General features: G+C 30.3%; 2 protein-coding genes across 4 annotated transcripts in view; both read left to right on the forward strand.

Moving 5' to 3' along the window:
• LOC129952669 (solute carrier family 2, facilitated glucose transporter member 1-like) overlaps window positions 1-18,354 on the forward strand; it is a 39,008-nt gene that overhangs the window by 18,427 nt on the left and 2,227 nt on the right. Inside the window, exon 1 of one of the 2 annotated variants that reach the window (XM_056065423.1) lies at window positions 17,226-17,405. The exons of the other annotated variant lie outside the window; for it this stretch is intronic. Coding sequence (XP_055921398.1) covers window positions 17,298-17,405 — 108 coding nt within the window. The 5' untranslated portion in view covers window positions 17,226-17,297. Of the gene's footprint in view, window positions 1-17,225; window positions 17,406-18,354 lie in introns of those variants that run through there. 2 annotated transcript variants of the gene reach the window in all.
• On the forward strand, window positions 1,507-12,456 carry LOC129952672 (solute carrier family 2, facilitated glucose transporter member 1). 2 transcript variants are annotated; one of them, XM_056065426.1, is made up of 7 exons: window positions 1,507-2,063; window positions 2,232-2,336; window positions 2,409-2,569; window positions 8,233-8,827; window positions 8,893-9,105; window positions 9,166-9,268; window positions 11,929-12,456. In XM_056065426.1, exons 1-7 carry the CDS (start codon window positions 1,980-1,982, stop codon window positions 12,180-12,182), a joined length of 1,515 nt encoding a protein of 504 aa, XP_055921401.1. In that variant the 5' UTR covers window positions 1,507-1,979; the 3' UTR covers window positions 12,183-12,456. The 2 variants fall into 2 exon arrangements, with proteins under 2 accessions (XP_055921401.1, XP_055921400.1); XM_056065425.1 differs by lacking the exons at window positions 8,233-8,827; window positions 8,893-9,105; window positions 9,166-9,268 and adding exons at window positions 10,416-11,010; window positions 11,066-11,278; window positions 11,339-11,441 and having other exon boundaries at window positions 1,508-2,063.

Raw genomic sequence — 18,354 nt, forward strand, 5'->3', positions numbered from 1 at the left:
TTTACCGTGCTTAAATAAAATAGATATTGAGGAGTTATTTTTTGATAAAAACTTTTTGGAGCTGAAACAAAGAAATCGCGAAAAAAAGAAGAAAACAAATGTAAGTTCTGATAAGAAAAAGAATCTGGTGATTCTCCTCACTTTGAAACTTGGAGGATAGTTTCTTAAAAACAAAAATTGGATTTCCTGCACAGCATTCGTCTATCAAAATTATGCTTTGGTTTTAGCTGAAGTTAGGAGAAAAAATGTGAACTAAATTTCAGCCTAAGCTGCGTACTTTTAAGAGTAAATACTTAACATTAAGGATCTTACCAATTAAAGAAACCGTTAAGGCATCGAAGGGATAATTTTGTACAGCTAGTAAACTTGCTTGTATACCAATAACCAAATTACATTCGGTGTCAAAAAGATAGCATTTAAGTGACATGTCAGAATAAACAAAACACAAATATTCATTTGAACAAAATTAGGTTTTGAAATGGATTCTGACTATTCAATAATTGAAGACAACTATGAAGATGTTTCCGAAACAAAGAAGCAAAAAGTGTTCAAAAAATTTACGCAAGCAGTCTAGATGATTAAACCAGTAGCTCCGCTTCTTTGCATTTGTCAAATTTTTCGATCAACTCCTCTTCAAAAAGCAAAAAGACAATTATATATTAAAAGAGCTATTTTTCCATTTCCTTTTCTTAATAATTGCCACCAACGATCACAACAAATCTTAACTCTTTTAAATTGCTAAATAATATATTATTTTTGTTTGTTTTTGAATTCTCATACAAGTTTTGACAGTTTGTTTCTACCAAACAAGTTTATTTGTTTTATCAGCTATCCTAAAAAATAACAAAATAACCACCAAAATAATAAGGTTGTATTTTTGCTGTCCTGTCAAAAAATGTTAATTTTGTAAATCGTCTTAAACATTTTCTCAAACTAACAAAGCCTTAAGCCTAGTACATACTTGTGAACCATCTCGTGAACCCATACAAATTTCAGTTTTTGGTTCACCCGTGAACTTGCTCGTGAAGCTGAGTGGAGAACAAAGTGGAGAGTTTTCGTTCACGGGCAATTCACGTGCAAAATGTACGGGAACTGTTGGTGAAGCTGAAGTCAAATGTTCACAACGTGTACTCACAAGTGTGTACCAGTGAGCAATGTCAAAAGTTCACTTTCTCCACTGGCGAACGTTCACTTCACGAGGAAGTATGTACTAGGCTTTACCATTTACATTATTGTGAACCGTTAAAAATCAATTACTAAAAAATGTGTCGCGAATTTTGAGTTAAAGTGTATTTATGTTCAAAAAAAATAAGTAACCCACCATTTCATTCTGTCAAATGAGTAAGTAAGTATTGTTTTACTATTACAGAAGAGTTTTGTCATTACCATCGTAAGTATAAACAATAATTTTTGAAAAATCAGAATCATCATTCATAATTTTTTGATTTCTTTGCTGCCATCAAAGCTTTATTCATATTATTTTCCACGTATTTGTGTGTAACCCTGTTTTTTTTTCAAAAAACTAAATTCATTTTGGCATCATTGCAAAAATAATTTCAAAATAAACATCGCCTCATGCGATTACATTTTTGATGTTTATTAAAAATTTCCCCTTGAAGCAAGTCTCCGCAATCACAGCTGATGATAATCATTTTCAATTCAAGTCGCACTGCGACGCAAGTTGATTATCAGCTTTACTGTCATTAGCAACCGCTATTCGCCCTTTCGTGTTTTCAACAGACTACACGGATGTTCGCTACTTTTAACGGTTTTTCGTTCGCTCTTCTGTTTGTGCACAATTAAAGGCAGTAAATATAAAGCTTTAAGGAATTAAGTTTGTAACGATAACAATTTTTCAATCTTATTTTTGTTGAGAAGTAATTTTGAATAAATTTCCGTAAACTGAAAGCAGTGTTATCAGTGTATACATACATATTTGAACCATTCGTTACTATAACGGTTATTAGATCTTCGAAATCATGAAAGAGCGAAGCGAATCTCAAGTTCTTTATAATTCAACTCACAAAGTTGAAATTGTGTCTAATAGCACTCCACAGCTTGAGGTAACTTTAAATTTAATATAAATAAACGTGAAGGACATCGTCATCTAAAAATAGGAATGTTCTGGTCATGGCCTATCATTCATTCCATCAAGAATCCATTATACAAATAAAATGCCTTCTTGTTGTCTAAATTGAAGTCATACGTTTTTGTGGTTGTCCTTTTTATAGAAACAGCCATGGGGAAAATTGTTGACTCTTGTTGGATATGCAGCAACCTTGGGATCTGCCGTACCAGTTGGTTATTGCATTGGAGACATAAATAGTCCTGCTTCGGTATATGAAATTTACAACACTTAAGGTGATATATATATTTACAGTAATGATAAATAATTTGTATTCTTTAAGTACATGAGAGCTTGGTGCAATGAAACACTTATCGAACGTTATGATTATCACATCACATCTGGTGGATTGGATATTCTTTGGTCGACGATAGTTTCAATTTTTTTGGTAGGCGGAGCTATTGGCTCATTAGGAGGTGCAGGAGCTGCTGATAGATTTGGAAGGTAAGTCATATAAATGCATGTTACAATTACTTTATTCATTATGTATATCTAAGCTCACTATACGTTTATATGTATGTACACATTTTGTTAAAGAGCCTACCCTATAGTGAATGTTTAATGTCAAGGGATAGCAAAGATAAATTAATATAAAAATAGAAATAAAATAACTATAGTAGTTTTGATAAGAAGACTTTGTTCACTTCATAACGTCAATGAAATCTCGTCGTCAAATTAAATCTGGTACGTACCCACCTACGGCTGCTGTTATTATTTTATTGAGAGTTATAAATGTTTGTTATGAAATGTAAATAATATCACAGTTGCTACCTCAGAAATGACGAAGTTTTTAGAACTACTCGTATGTATATACAGACCTGCAAACATAATGTAAATAAGAATCTTATCACAAATCGGGAAACATTTTAATATGGGTGAATTAAACTTTTTACCTATTTGATCTTTAAAAATAAATCATAGATTATGAAAATACGTTATAGGAAGGAAAATAGTTTTTTAATGCAAATATTGAGTTACAAGATGGGTCTGAGTTTATATTGAGGGAAAGTTTTGCAGAAAAATGGAACAAAATCCACTTTAAATTAATACAGGAAGCTTTAATTTTTTAATGTAGAAAATTGACGAATTATTTAGTTTTTGAATTTCAACACCATAATAAAAATAAATATTTAATAAATAGGTACATAATGTGTATATATTTTAATAATAGAATTATAACTTCAGTTTTTTTCTTTTTTGAAAATTGTGTGAGTAATTAGAATACAAAATTTCAAAAAAATTATTTTAGCTAGCAATAAAGATACAGATCAAAATTTAAAACAATTTAGTAAAATATCAACGCGATTTTTATCAATTTACTAAGCTAAAAAGATGATAGTTAATTTTAACGGCAAGTTATAGCTATCATTGAAATTGAATCGTTAAAATTTTTGAATCGATATTATTGACGATGTTTCCCTTCGATTAGAAATCACCTATTTTCTTATTTTCCGAAAGGAAACAGCTGATAATTTTATTTTCAAAAGTGAAACGAATCGTTCCACTGATTTCTGCTCCAATTTCACACAATTCCAATGACAAATTTCCGTCAGTAAAAGTTTATCGGTGGATTTTAATCAGGAAATTTTGTATAGTGACAGACATTTTTAATGGTAGCTATAAACGATCTGCCAAGAAAATTCCAATGTTTGTTTCAATTATTGCTATAACTGGCGCTTTAAACGGTTTTAAAATCTTACTATTTCTTAAATTGCTATTAACGCTTATCAATAAAACGTTTCAGGTTTTTTTTACAATTTTTACTGATGGATTTTACGGGACAGTTTTGTAGCTATCATTGAAATCAATATGGACAAATTTTTGAATGGATACTTAACTTTGTTTTCCTTTGATTAGAAATGAAAATTAAAAATTTAATTACAATTTAAAAAAATATTAAATTAATTTACCTATTTTCCGGACGGAAATTCATTTTCCTGAAGCTGAACCTCTTGTGTTCAAAAGTGAAACGTTCAATGACAGATTCCAATGACAGACATTTTTAATCAGTAAAACCAAATGGAATTTTGTTAGCATTTTGCAGTCAGGTGTTCAGTAAATTTCATCATTAAGCTTCTTAAAACATATTTACGAAATGAATTAAGCTTCCAAAAATTTGTTTCTTTTTGAAATAATATTCTTGGCATTCGAATTCATCATATTTCAGTTATATTTTTAATGTTCTTACATGTTTAAAAACGTGAAACAAAAATTTAACCCATGGATTTTACTGATAGCTGTTTTTATATTTTCCGGACGGAATTTCATTTTTCTGAACAGCTGATTTCAATAGTAGAACAAACGCAACGTTCCATTAATTTTTATTCCAATTTTCCACAATTCCAATGACAGATTCCCGTCATTAAAATAATTTTGGGTGAATTTCAAGCAGGAACTTTGTTTCAATGATAGATATTTTTAATGATCGCTATAAACGACCTATCAAATTCCAATGATTTGTTTCAATGATAAAACCAATGCCCTTAAAAGTAGTGGATGAAATGGAATGGTCCAGTTGGGAACTTCAATTAATATCACCGTTTCAGTTTATTTGTTTTGGTTATTTTCATTAACTGTCACTGTTCGGACATGTTCGGATGCTTGTTTAAAAAAATGGAATTAGCTATTTTATACTTTTTAAAAACGAGAAGTAAGGTTTAAAGTTTTGGAGTCGCTAGTAAAATAAATAAATATGTAGGAAATTGCTGGTTGGTAAAACGTTAAGGCTTTAACAACTGGTTGTTTAAAATGAAAACCAAAAAGTAATACAACGATATTTATTTTCTATAAGAACTATAGAATATGTTATAAGAATTTTACTGAAAAAAAAAAACAAAAGATAAAATTCATTTACAAACATATCCAAATCAATTTGAAAAATTTATATTTCGTTGTGTTAATGATAATAATTTGAAGTATCATACCTGACTTACATTTCGGTAAATAACTATCAAAAGGCTTATTGTCATATCATATCAATATATACCATAGTTAAAGAACAAGTTTTTTATTTTCGATTGTTTTTCAACTAAATAAAATATTAAGAAATAAGTACAATTAAAAATCCGGTTCTTAGCTTTTGAATATTCAAATCACAAATAATTTAAAGTATTTTTTCCTTTTTTTTAAACAAAGGAACTTAAACATGTTGAACTTAAGAGTTGGAAAAGAATGTGTCCCTTAGTACCTCTTGAAGCTAACTTGGTTTTAAATAAGTATTCAATTATTTATTTTTCAAGAAACAATTCCTTCCTAAAAAAACTTTGAAGGTAGACAATAATTATTTAAGTTTATCAAATAAACTAAAATGACAGAATTAAATCGAAAACTTAACAATTATTTAAAAAAAATTACATTTCTAAACTATTGAAAATGCATAAATTATTTTGTCCAGTTTTTGGCATTAATAACAAAAGTTTACAATTTTAGACCGGATTCATTCAGTTTTATTTTATAATTTCTTAATTTTTAAACACGAATATGAGTAAGTATTTTGCCATTTTTCAAGAAGCTCCTTCTTATTTGCTTTATTAAGCTTTTGTTTTATATAAAGAATTCAAAAAAGTATGTTAAACAAGCTAATAAACTAATAAAATTCTTAAAGTTGTTTATTTGAGTTATACCCTAAAAAAAGCTACCAAAAAGTAGTAGTAAATATTTACTTTAAGTATTTTGTCGCACTGAACTAAAATTTCTAATTATATTGACATTAAGAAGAATTTAAATATGATACTGATTATGATATTGTTGTTATGCCTAACAGCTGAACTATCCACATATAAAAATATTTCTTTTGAAGGTTTAGAATATTGAAGTCAGATTTGTTCGGTTTCTGAAAAAATAGAAGACAAAAGCTATAATTAAATATTATTTATGAACCAACATCTTTCATATCAGTTACAGTCTAAATAGTAGATTAAATTTATAGTAGAGTCTGCTACATTGTGCTTTTATTATAAACTTGTTTGAGGCTTTTTAGTGTAGGATCCAAAACTGACACTGAGTCATCTGCTTTTTTGTTCGTATCACACATCGGTGATCAAAACAACTTTTTTTGGTAGTTCCAATGCGCTTTTTAAGCATGTATAATCCCATTTTAAGTAAACTTTGAACGCATAAGGATCATAGTTAATTTTTCAGATGTCATTAAGTTCAAACTTAGAGCCTTATTTGTTTTTCTTTTATTTAAAGAAATTACCTTCAAAATTATTATCTACAAAAAAAAACTCCTTATACAAACTAAAAGTTTATTATGAGATGTACTTCATACTATTAAACATTCCTTATCCAATATCATAACCCTTTTAATTAAAACTATAAATAAAATTATGCTGAATGAAAATACATGATCAGCTGACATTTTGACATAAGAAGACTTCACTTAATAGTAATTGGGCAGGTAAGGCAAGTTTCTAACTTTTGATTGGCCAGCTGCCAGAAAATTGACTTTTTTTCAGAATGACAATCGATCATGTTTTTTTTTTTCAATTAACTGAAAGTTGAATTTAATTCCTCTACGGTTTATTTATTTTTCGCACAATTTCATTTATTATTTTGTGTAAAACGGTTTTTTGTCAAATTGGAAAAGAAATAAAAAATATTTCTTTACAATACGAAATGCAAATTGGTACGGACTTGTAGGTTGCCCGAGGATTTTTTTGCAGACAATAATGGTTTTGGTAGTTTTTGTACGGTAAACTGAAGGTAGAAGTTAGGGAAGTAAAGTTCTGAGTTTGAAGTTTATGACACTTGAAAAACTTAATAGTTGACTTGGTCAAAATGTACGTTCAAGAAATGCAGTTGACTGCAAATGAAGTCCCTTATGTTGTCAGAACCATCCCATTGAAATTATTTTTTAGCTAACTTTCCAGTCAACTTTCCAATAAAATTTCGTTAATTTGAAGGAATTTTTTTGAAAGCTTGCTGGCAGATACAAGAAACTAGCCTTACCTTCGAGGTGATTGGTTTTACTTTGTAAATGTCAAAAGATGACGGCTGCGGTAATAGCGATAATACCTTATGTTAAGAAACTTCTCAAATTAACAGTTTTTATAGTCCAAAAACGTTGTTCATTCATTGTAGCTAAAAAATAAGTGCATACATAAATCTGACAAATTAGTTTTAAATGTCTTCTTTCTAAGAACATACATATTTAAGTTGACTTTGTTTTAAGAAATATCGATGAAATTATGAAACAGTCTCGTCCTTGAAGTACATATATTGAAGAATACAAAAAAGAAAAAAATCGCAATCACAAACATCCGCCAAACAAATAAAACTAAAAATAGATACCCGACAAAACAACAACTGTAAGAACAGAAAAATATGAAATTGATAATGTACAAAATATCAACTGAGTACTCAATATAAATAGAACTTTAAGTCATGTCTTAAAATAAACGTACATACCAATTACCAAGGTGTTTTTAAAATGTTCGTTAACTTAAATTGAAAAGTAAATAGCTCTTAATCTGTTTCTATTTTATACATATATCTATACTTAAATATTTGCCTCTTTTTAATTTTCAGGAAGCTTTGAATATCAGTATATGTAAATGAAAGTGTGTTGTTAAATAAAATTTCATGATTTTAAACCTGAACAATAATTTTAACTTACAAATTAATTCTGCATAAGGCTTTCAGTACAGTTGCATGATTGCAATACTTTCAAAAACCGATAATTTAATTTTTAATTTAAATTATCGTAAATTAACACTCTTAAAGACTTCCAGATTTTGAAAGTCAATTTTTAAATCATTTAGAACTTAAAAAAAAACTCACAAACTTAATTCGTTACTAAGTTAATCGGTGAATTTAAGATAAACACTATTGATAACCCTAGTTTTTAAATATGTATCTCCTATGTCCTGATACTTCTAACATCATCTTCTCAAGCGATTTAGATTCTGAGCTAAGATATTCCATCAAAGTTATTTGACCAGTAGGAATCAATCATTTTTAAAACTGCCTGTTTGCCTTAAAATAGACGAATAATGTTAAAGTAATCAGTTGAATTCAAAAGCCATTAAATGTTTCAACAGTTATTTGTTTGTCCGTATTCTTAAAACTTCATCTTATACTCAACTTTTCTCCAATTCGTATTCTAGGAAGGGATGCTTTCTTATCAGTGGATTACTTTTCGTTGTAGGAGCGTTACTCTTCATCTTTTGCCGACTGGCTCGTTCCGTTGAAATGCTTTTGCTTGGTCGATTTTTCGTTGGCTTAGCATCTGGCCTCACAACAGCTTCCTTGCCGATGTACCTGACCGAATGTGCTCCACTGGCACTTCGAGGCACTCTGGGTGTAATGTGTGCAGTCGGAATTAATGCTGGTGTTGTGGTAGGACAATTGTTTAGTTTGCGTTACATTTTCGGAACAGCCGATCACTGGCACTATGGCTTGAGTTCCTACCTTGTTCTAATTATAATTTGTTACTTGCCTTCCTACTACTTCCCCGAGAGTCCAAAATGGTTGTATATTGTTAAGAAGGATCGTGAAAGCGCTAAAAGAGAACTTCGTCGTCTGAGAGGTGCCAATCGGATGACACAGATTCAGAGGGAAATCGATGATATGGAAGCTGAGGCGAGTGCTCAAATGCAAACTAGCTCGTTTTGTGCAGTCTTGAGTGATTCCAGTCTAACTTTACCGTTGATCATAGTTTGTTGCTTCCATGGGGGTCAACAATTGTCTGGCATAAATGCGGTAAATAATCCATCATTATTAGTTTTCCTTCCGTTCTGCTGACCAAAGTTTAATATTTGTTCTAGATCTTCTACTACTCTGTTTCGATTTTTGAAAGAGCTGGACTCTCAACAACCAATGCTGAGTGGGCAAATGTTGGAGCTGGTTTTCTTAATCTTGTAACATCATTCTTGGGTCCTTATCTTATGGCAAATGTCAATCGCCGTCCAATTATGCAGTTCTCGTGTTTTGTGTGTTCGATGTTTCTCTTGGCATTCGCTTTCATTCTTCATTTCATTGTAAGAATTTAATATTTCAAAATCTCTTCTGAAAAACTTAATGACTATTATCATAAACAGGATTCTGCCAATTGGTTTGCAATCGCATGCATCGTTTGCATCTTTTGTTATATTTTCTTCTATCAATTTGGCCTTGGTCCAATTCCGTATTTCATTGGATCTGGTGAGTATATAAAAATAAACTCTAAGTCTTAAATAAGTCTTGAAGTGCAGTGCAAGTGTCATACAATCAATTCAATTTAAGTGACCTGCTCTTAACTGAGTTCGCGCCTAATTCCATCAACTTGCATGAATGTTTTTTAAACTTGTGGAGTGCTTTTTAATGAATGCATCGTTTGCACTAAGTTGACTAAATTGAGAAAGAACAGGTTCAAAATATATTTGTTCTTTTTTAAATGAATTATTTTATTTAGAATTTGATTGTTAACAAAAGGTTTAAATTCATATTAAAACTTTAAGGTAGAAAAAGCCTCAACAAAAACGCTAAAGGAAACTTACATTCTCTGGTATGTCTTAGTTGCAGTACGCTTGCCCTGGAACGTGTCATTGATAATAGTCGCTAGTCAAGATCGTATTCAATCCTCCTTTCCCTTGGTTAAACAAGATCCCATTACTCGTTGTTGTAGAGTGTCATTTGGAACTTCACTTGTTAAAACTAAGCCCACCCTGTTAAATCTATTTTCCTCCTTATATTTTATTTAAATTATTTATAAGAGGTTTTTCCATTGGAAAATCTGGATTTCATATACAAAATGATTAAATTCTTGAAGAATGGAACACTATTGAGAGTTGATTTTTTGTGTAGGTTTATAATTAGCTGTCAAATTTTAACAAACGGTTTATTTCTGTGTTTTTGAAGTAGAAGTCTTATTTTCTCTGAACATTATTCTTTGCTTGATCCACTTTCAGAAAAAGAAAATGATCTGACTTACAAACTTATTATGTTTTTAAATTGCTTCCATATTTATATATATTTTAAACAATGTTTTCATAATACGAGTAGCACAACTCATAGAAGACATCTGCTCAACTGACAGATGAATGACATTTTTAAGTTGGCAGAAGAAAGGGACAAATTTTGATCTGCATTTTGGATCAAAAATAAATCAATGAGTAATTTTAAGTCTAGTTTCTTAAGTGAAATTCTAGAGAAAAAATATAATGACCCCAGTCCAGAAGAACACATACCAGTATCAAATGTAAAGTGTCAAATGTGAAATGTCAAATTGTAAATGTCACTCATCATTCACTTGTCAATTGAATTTGTTACGTTTTCTTTTAATAAAACTTTGGAATCATATTTTTTACAGAAAAGGATGCTTCCTAATCTGTGGATTGCTGTTCGTATTGGGTGCAATACAATTCATGTTCTGCCGAATGGCTAGTTCCGTAGAAATGCTTTTGCTTGGCAGATTATTTGTCGGTCTGGCATCTGGCCTTACAACAACCTCCTTGCCAATGTACTTGACCGAATGTGCACCACTGGCACTGCGTGGTACTCTCGGTGTATTCTGTGCCGTTGGAGTTACAGGGGGTGTTGTTGTTGGACAAGTCATGAGCTTGCGTCATATTTTTGGAACAGCCGATTACTGGCACTACGGCTTGAGTTCCTACCTTGTCCTAATTATAATTTGTTACTTGCCATCTTTCTACTTCCCCGAAAGTCCAAAATGGTTGTATGTTGTAAAGCAGGATCGTGAAAGTGCCAAAAGAGAACTACAACGACTAAGAGGCGCTAATCAAAAGGCACAGATTCAAAAAGAAATCGAAGATATGGAAGCCGAGGCGAGTGCCACAATGCAAACTGCTTCGTTTTGTGCTGTATTGAGTGATTCTACTCTTCTATTACCGTTAATTATCGTTTGTGCCTTTCATGGTGGCCAACAGTTGACTGGCATCAATGCGGTATATATTATTTTTTAATTTTTTCCAATTCAAGTGATCAGATTTTGTGTTCTAGATTTTCTACTATTCTGTTTCGATATTTCAAAGAGCTGGACTCTCTACAACTGATGCCGAATGGGCAAATCTAGGAGCTGGTAGTCTTAATCTTTTGACATCTTTGTTGGGTCCTTACCTAATGGCCAATTTCAATCGTCGGCCGATAATGCAGTTCTCGTGTTTTGTGTGTGCGATTTGTCTCTTCGCTTTCGCGTTTCTTCTGCGATTTATCGTAAGAAAATATAATTTTCCAGAAAAAGTAAAAAAAACTTATATAATGATTTTATTGCAGGATTATGTCAATTGGTTTGCATTCGCATGCATTGCGTGCATCTTTTCTTATATTTTCTTTTTTCAACTTGGGGTTGGCCCAATTCCCTATTTTATTGGATCTGGTGAGTAATAGGACTATCTCTGTCGTGGGAACAAACAGAACCAATTTATTATCTGTCAAAAGACTTAAATTGACATAATTGGTTTTGTTTTTTTTTTTACATTTGTTGTTTGTTAAATAGATATCAATTTTAGGATCTCGATTCTCGAAAAATATATGATTTGTAAATATTGACGTTTAAAAAAAATAATCAAAATCATTTTTCATTTGGCGATTAGATCAATCTTTCTTTCCTATTGCATAAACCTTGATTTTTTTTTAAGCTAGTCAAAATAAATATTTATATGCAGCTAAAGACTTTAGAAATTTAATAAACATAGAAATACCAATTAGATTGATTGAAAAAATGTAAATGTATAAATTATTGAGGTAATTTTGAGAGGTCGGGTCGTTAAAGCTTATACAAATAATAAAACATTTTTGTTTCATTGTTAACATCAATGTTTTTAAAGTTTATATTTTTTTAAATTCTTTATTTTCTGTTCTAGAAATCTTTGAAGTCGCACCTCGACCTATTGGTATGGCAATGGGATCACTCGCATCTTGGTCGTGTAATTTCATCATTGGAATGGCATTTCCAACATTACAAAATGCCTGGGGAGCATTTGTATTCATTCCATTTTCTATCACATGCATAGTTTTGTTCCTTTTAACAAGATTCTATCTACCAGAGACTCGGGGACGTGATCCGTCGGAAGTTGCACCACTTATTTCCAAAGGATTCCGTTCAAAAGTTCGATAGGACGAACAAAATAAAAAAAATGCCATTTGGGCTGATATCTCATCACATACTGTTATCTATATTATGTCTTTAAGCTCAAAAATACTTAACTTAAAATGTATAATATTGAACATTTTGTAATTACTTGTTTATTTTAATTGTTCCCAATAATAATCTCATACTGAGCTGTAATAACTATGATAATGAAGATTGTATTACAACCATTGTTGAATTGAAAATTACTTATTTATTGTTTAAAAATAAAAATGTCAAATACATAAATACTTAATTTAAATTCAAGTCGTTGTATTTGTACTACAATTTAATGGGAAAACTCAAAATTTTTCAGAAACATCAAACATATTTTAAAACTAACGAAAAAGATATAATACTCGTAGATTGCATGAGTAGTTTTTTCTAATTTGTACATGATTTTCACAATAAACTGAAGTAAATAAAAATTCCATGTTTTATGTCAATCAAATTTTTGAAAAACAAACTATCGAGGAACCCGTTTTAAATTTGCTATTAACTGATGAATATCTATTCTCATATGTCTCTTAAACATAACATTTTCATTTTTATTTCAAAACAGTTGCAATTTGCCAAATCCTTTTCATAATATTTGTGTATTTTTATTTTACATTATCTGCCCTTTTCTTCAAAATTTTAAGTTGTTAGATTATTCACTGTGTGAACTTTTTTAACCTATAATTTAATATAGATTTTGCGATACTTAATAAATCAATTTGACCACAGCTGTAAAAAAGTGAAAATAATAATAGTAATTTAAAATATAATGTAAATTTAGCGGTCCTTGTAAGTGCGTCAAAATAAAGTAGATAGTATCAGGGTCGAATTACATATGTATGGAAATAATCTGATCCGTAAAAATAGACAGAATTTGATATTCACACCTAACGGGGAAACCGATCGGAGATTTTTTTTTACAGATTTATACAAAATGTACGCATTATCCTAACTTAAAACAAATCAAATAATTTTTTATGTCTGTCTTGTAATTACGGGTAACAACGCATATAACTTTATGCGAAGCGTGGAAAATATTTATTCCCGATTCGCTTAGCAAGATCACTTAAAATCTTCTGATTGGAATATTTTTTCTTTACTGTAATACTACATTTTAATTCACTAACAAATTGTACCTGTCAAATTGTGGTAGTGGCAAATGAGAAGGTTCAGACAACACAAGAGACTTTTGCAGTCGACTTCATTCGTCAAAAGTACATTTTGATCAAGGCTGCTAGTTAGTTTTCATGTGTCATAAATTTCAAACTCGAAACTTTATATTGTCCTAGTTGAAAGACAATTTTTTGGTAGCTGGTCAATTATAGGTTAGAAACTTGCCTTATCGTACACCTCCTTTATACTCGTATTTCTTGTGAACCTGACAAATGTTGAGTTTTAGGGGACAGTTATACGTGGCTATCATTTGTGTTTTATAGGCTTACTTACATCGAAAACTCAAGTTTTCGCATACATTTTAGGTAAACCACAAGTTTTATATAAAACTTCTTGAAAACTAGTAGATATTCAAAGTTGAACCCTTTCGAAACATTCAGCGCTCAAATTAGCAGCTGATGGCTGCTTTCAAAACAAATATTTAATTTTGAAAAAAAATTTGGTCGTGGTAAGTAATATTATTTATACAAATTCCTTACAAAATAAGAATTATTACTTTTTGTTTTTTATTTACAGAATATGGAAGTGACAAAAAAAAAAACAAAAAAAGAAACTATGGGGGAGATGCGGGAAGCAGAACAAATTACGGTAAAATATGCCAACGTCAGGAATAAAAGCCTCAGTGACTATTTTCGGCACTTACTACCTGGAGAAAGACTTTCTGGTTACTCTATTCAAACACAAGGGTTTGGGATATACGAGAAAGGCGATAAGTTCATTTGTAGAGGAGAATAAGTATGAAAGATGGGATGCCAACATCAAGAAGATCCTAAGTGCTTTGGACAAGTCAGGCGATTCCCCAAAGGAATAAGTTAAAGAGATAGTCATAGAGAAATTGCAGACAATCATAAAAGCTTCAGTGATCGCTCTGGATGAGTGTGATTTTGGTACGAATTTGGAACTAGGAATTGACCTTTTTTGCTCCGGCCATAAGGACCTACACAAAATCGTTCAGAATCTTCTCAACCCCGCCTATTAGATGTTCGGACGGCCACAATATATGGCGAAGCAATAGTCATAAACTCAGTATTTTGGAGTGAATTTTTTGTGAAAGAAGAAGAAAATGTTTTACGAGTAAATAAAATGAATTTTTATTGCAACAGTTTTGTTTGTTGTTGATTCTTTAATATATTTTCGAGACAATTCTCCTTAGTGAATTGTTCGGATCGGTTGTTGTTGTTGGTTCATGTCGTGAGTCCAATCTAGTGTAACAGCCTTGTCTGCGCTGATATGCTGCTCTATCACAGCACAGGAAAAGATTATCGATTTCAGGGTATCAACGAATGGAAATTCCAGGATAAGCAAAAGAAAATGACATTTTTTTGATGATAGAGGCTTGAGATGTAAATGTTCGGTGTGAACGATTTTCGGGTTTTTCGAAAACTTTTTGCCGAAAACTCGGTTTTGGGTTTGGTGTGAAAGGCTATTAATCATTGAAACCAATATCATTCAAAGTTTTGTTATAATATATGTATTGAACATTTTTGTAATAGGTCAAAAATGTCTTGATTGGAATCTAGCATTTTTGGTTAAAGTTGATGATTAAAAGTAAAAATGTAAGTTGGAAATACAACGAAATTGTCACGTTTTTAGTAAAAAATTTTGATCCAAATTATAAACTCAAAATCCGCTGTTCATAACGATTTCATCATTGAAAATTTATAAATGAACTAAAAAATATATGAGTTAAATAAAGTACTTTTTTTTAATAACATCTTTACAAGTCATAAGGTTTATTTAAATCTCAAACATAAAAAAGTTTTTTTTCTTTAATAATCGTTTTTAAGTCTCTAAAAAAATGTCTATGATAAAAATCCAATGATAGCTCTTATTGGCTCGTTATATTCAGATTAGGGACCAGTTATAGCTTTCATTGGAACCAATTATTGGAATTTTTTGACAGGGCGTTTTTAGCGACTAGTAAAAATGTCTGTCATTCAAAAAAATAATCTTATTAAAATCCACAGCAAAATCTTTTCTGACGGAAATCTATCATTTGAATTGTGTGAAATTGAAACACAAATTATTGAAACGATTCGTTTCACGTTAGACATAAGATAATCGGGCAAAAATCCTCAAACCTTAAATCTCCGAAACCAAAACGCCCAAATACAGTTATACTCAAAATATGTTGAATATGTGCTCAAGGATTTTGATTTTGGGAATAATTCAGAACAAAGTTAAGCTGTGTTTATCTTTTCATTTAAGAAAAACATAATAAATTAATAATATTATGTATATATGTTTTTCCAAAAAAAGAAATACATTTTAAAAAAATTAATAAATGAAACAATTAATTAAGCATATTACATAGTATGATATAAAATTTAAAAATTTAATTTTTTCAACTTTTGACCGCCTTGTTTTTTATTTTTAACTTCTTGTATGTTATCAATGTTTAAAATGGAAATAAATGTTTCCTCGCTTTAAAATTGCGAATATTTATTTGCACATATCTATACAAAAAAAAAAAAACAGTATCGAAGTTCGTGAGAAAATTATCATGTTTGGAGCCATTGACCCCCTACGATCATTTCCTTTAATAAATCTATTATTAGTGCATATAGTCCTGAATTTTGTATCCTTACAATGCACTTGAGGCGGCCCGCAGCAGGAGATCCCAAGCGTCGACTACATTTTGTGTGCGAGGAAAATTATTTTTTAGACAATCGGCAACAACTCGGGTTCATGTTTTCTTTTTGACGCATCCTGAAAATTGGTTTTGAATCAGAAGTAAAGTTTTGAAAAATCATAATCTTCTGAACTTTTGCTAAGCTCCGAAAAGTACACTCAAATGATGAAAACAAACATGCATTCACGGAGTTTGAAAAAGTTAGATTTGGGGATTTCGTTTGTGGATTATTGACATGGTTATTTAGATCCTAGGGATTTTATTTTTGGAGATTTTGTACTTGCCGATAATGATTTTGTGGATTTTTAAAAGTGTGGGGTCAGTATCCCAAAATAAACTGCTGTCCAGGAAAATGAATGCCGTCTCTAAAATAGAAAAAAAAAATGTTTACCAAAAATAACTGCCCAATTGATTTCCGATCGATAAGTACAATTTGAATTCCCAAACAAAACTTTAAGCAGTCAAATATGCATTCAAAAAATGTTGGGAATGATTTCAATGATAGATAAAAAACGATTTGATTTGAAAACATTTCAGTGGTGATAACCAATTTAATAATGAACTTACAAAATTATGTATGTACATTATTTATAAAGGTGCACCAAGTATTTTAGAAACAATTTTAAAATCTTGCAATTGTAATAGGTCTGTTTTATTCGTCTTTCCTGATTTTATGACTAGAACTGTGTCGATCACAATAATGAGAATTTTAAAAATTACTTTTTCTCTCTTTTTTAAAGGGTAGGTTGAAGTTTCGTATTAAAAATGAAAATTCAACGATTTCTATCGTCTGAGTACTGTTGTTGTTTTACAACTTATGCCGTGTTAAAGCTCAAGGCAAAGTAATTTTTTAGTACAAATAAGCAGTAATGGATGTATCAGGCTTACAGCTTTTTATAAGTCTTAGTTTAAGAGGTGTTTTTAGAAATTAAAAATTAAGCTCCTGTTTGAATAATTAAAATCGGATATTTGCAGTTGATAGTTAAAAAAAGGTCATCACTTTATGTATTAATGACATGTGTTTTATGAAATGAGCATTTATATGCGACCCTTCAGTTCACATTATAAAATTAAAGCATTATGATTTAAGTGAACTTAAAATTAACGGAATAACCTAAAGCTTTTATTTTATTTGCTGTTTTAGTTATTTTTCTTATACAACTTCAATCAGTCAAAATTTTTAAAACAAAAAGGACATTGCGTTTTTTATGTTACATTATATATTTTATGTTGCGGTGATTTTGTTAGTCATAGTTTTTAAGTGTTTTTATCCCTTAACAATTTCGTATAATTTTAAAATAATGAATCGATATTTATTTGGTAATCCTGTGATACATCATGATAATTCATTCGAAGAAATTGAATTTCTATCGCATAATGAAACTGACGAAATCGATTTAGAAGCACAAGTAAGTTGATCCATTTCAATTTTCAATATAAAATTGAACAGAGATTTATAAATTAAAAACATAACGACATAATAAATAATCATAAAACGAAACTATGTGAACGCTGGACGTTATTCTGCTCCTTTTTTGAGGCTGAGTATTTTCAAGGACAAATAAAGGTATTTTTATTTTATTGTTAAGATGAAAGTTATCATGAAATTTCCAATTCTTACATTTGCGGTTGTATGTCTTGGATTTTGGAGTATTGACAAAAGTCCAAGTCTCCGAGAAATAACAAGGTTAGAAAATGTTTTTTTTTTTTTTCAAAACTGCGAACTGTAACTGCAAAATATTTAACCTTTTCATCGTGAAATTTAATGGTAATGATATAATTTTAATTTGTCAAATGTTAAAAGACGCCAGCTTCAAAAGTGACAACTGTCCAAATACCATTGGACAGGTTAAGACGACATAAAGGACTTGAAGGTTACAAGGCAAGTTTCTAATAACTGATTGGTATTCCAATTTAGTAATTTTCTTGGAAAGTTAGTTAAGGAAAATGTCCCTAACTATCAAGTCAAGTCTATTTATGCCAAAATGACAGCTGGTCATGTCTTTTCGCTCAACGAAAAGCGGAACTTTATAACTCTGTTTTTTGTTTATTTGTTTCTTGCACAATAGTTTTTAATGTTTTGTTAGTTAATATGAAATATTACTTTACATGTATATATTAAATATTTTAATGTACACACAAAACTAAATGGAATAATGCAGAAAATAAATAAGTTACAAAGTGAAAAATGTCAGCTTTGAGTTATAAGAAAAAATATGATCAACTGTCATTTTGATATAAGTGGATTTAACTTGATAGTTAGGGAGATTTTTACTCACTTGTCGTCATTATGTTTTGTCAAATGATGACAGCTTCAAAAGCGACAACTACCCATCTAATGGAAACCTCTTCATTCAT

The sequence above is a fragment of the Eupeodes corollae genome, chromosome 3 (assembly GCF_945859685.1).
Source record: "Eupeodes corollae chromosome 3, idEupCoro1.1, whole genome shotgun sequence".
In the NCBI taxonomy this organism is placed as follows: domain Eukaryota; kingdom Metazoa; phylum Arthropoda; class Insecta; order Diptera; family Syrphidae; genus Eupeodes; species Eupeodes corollae.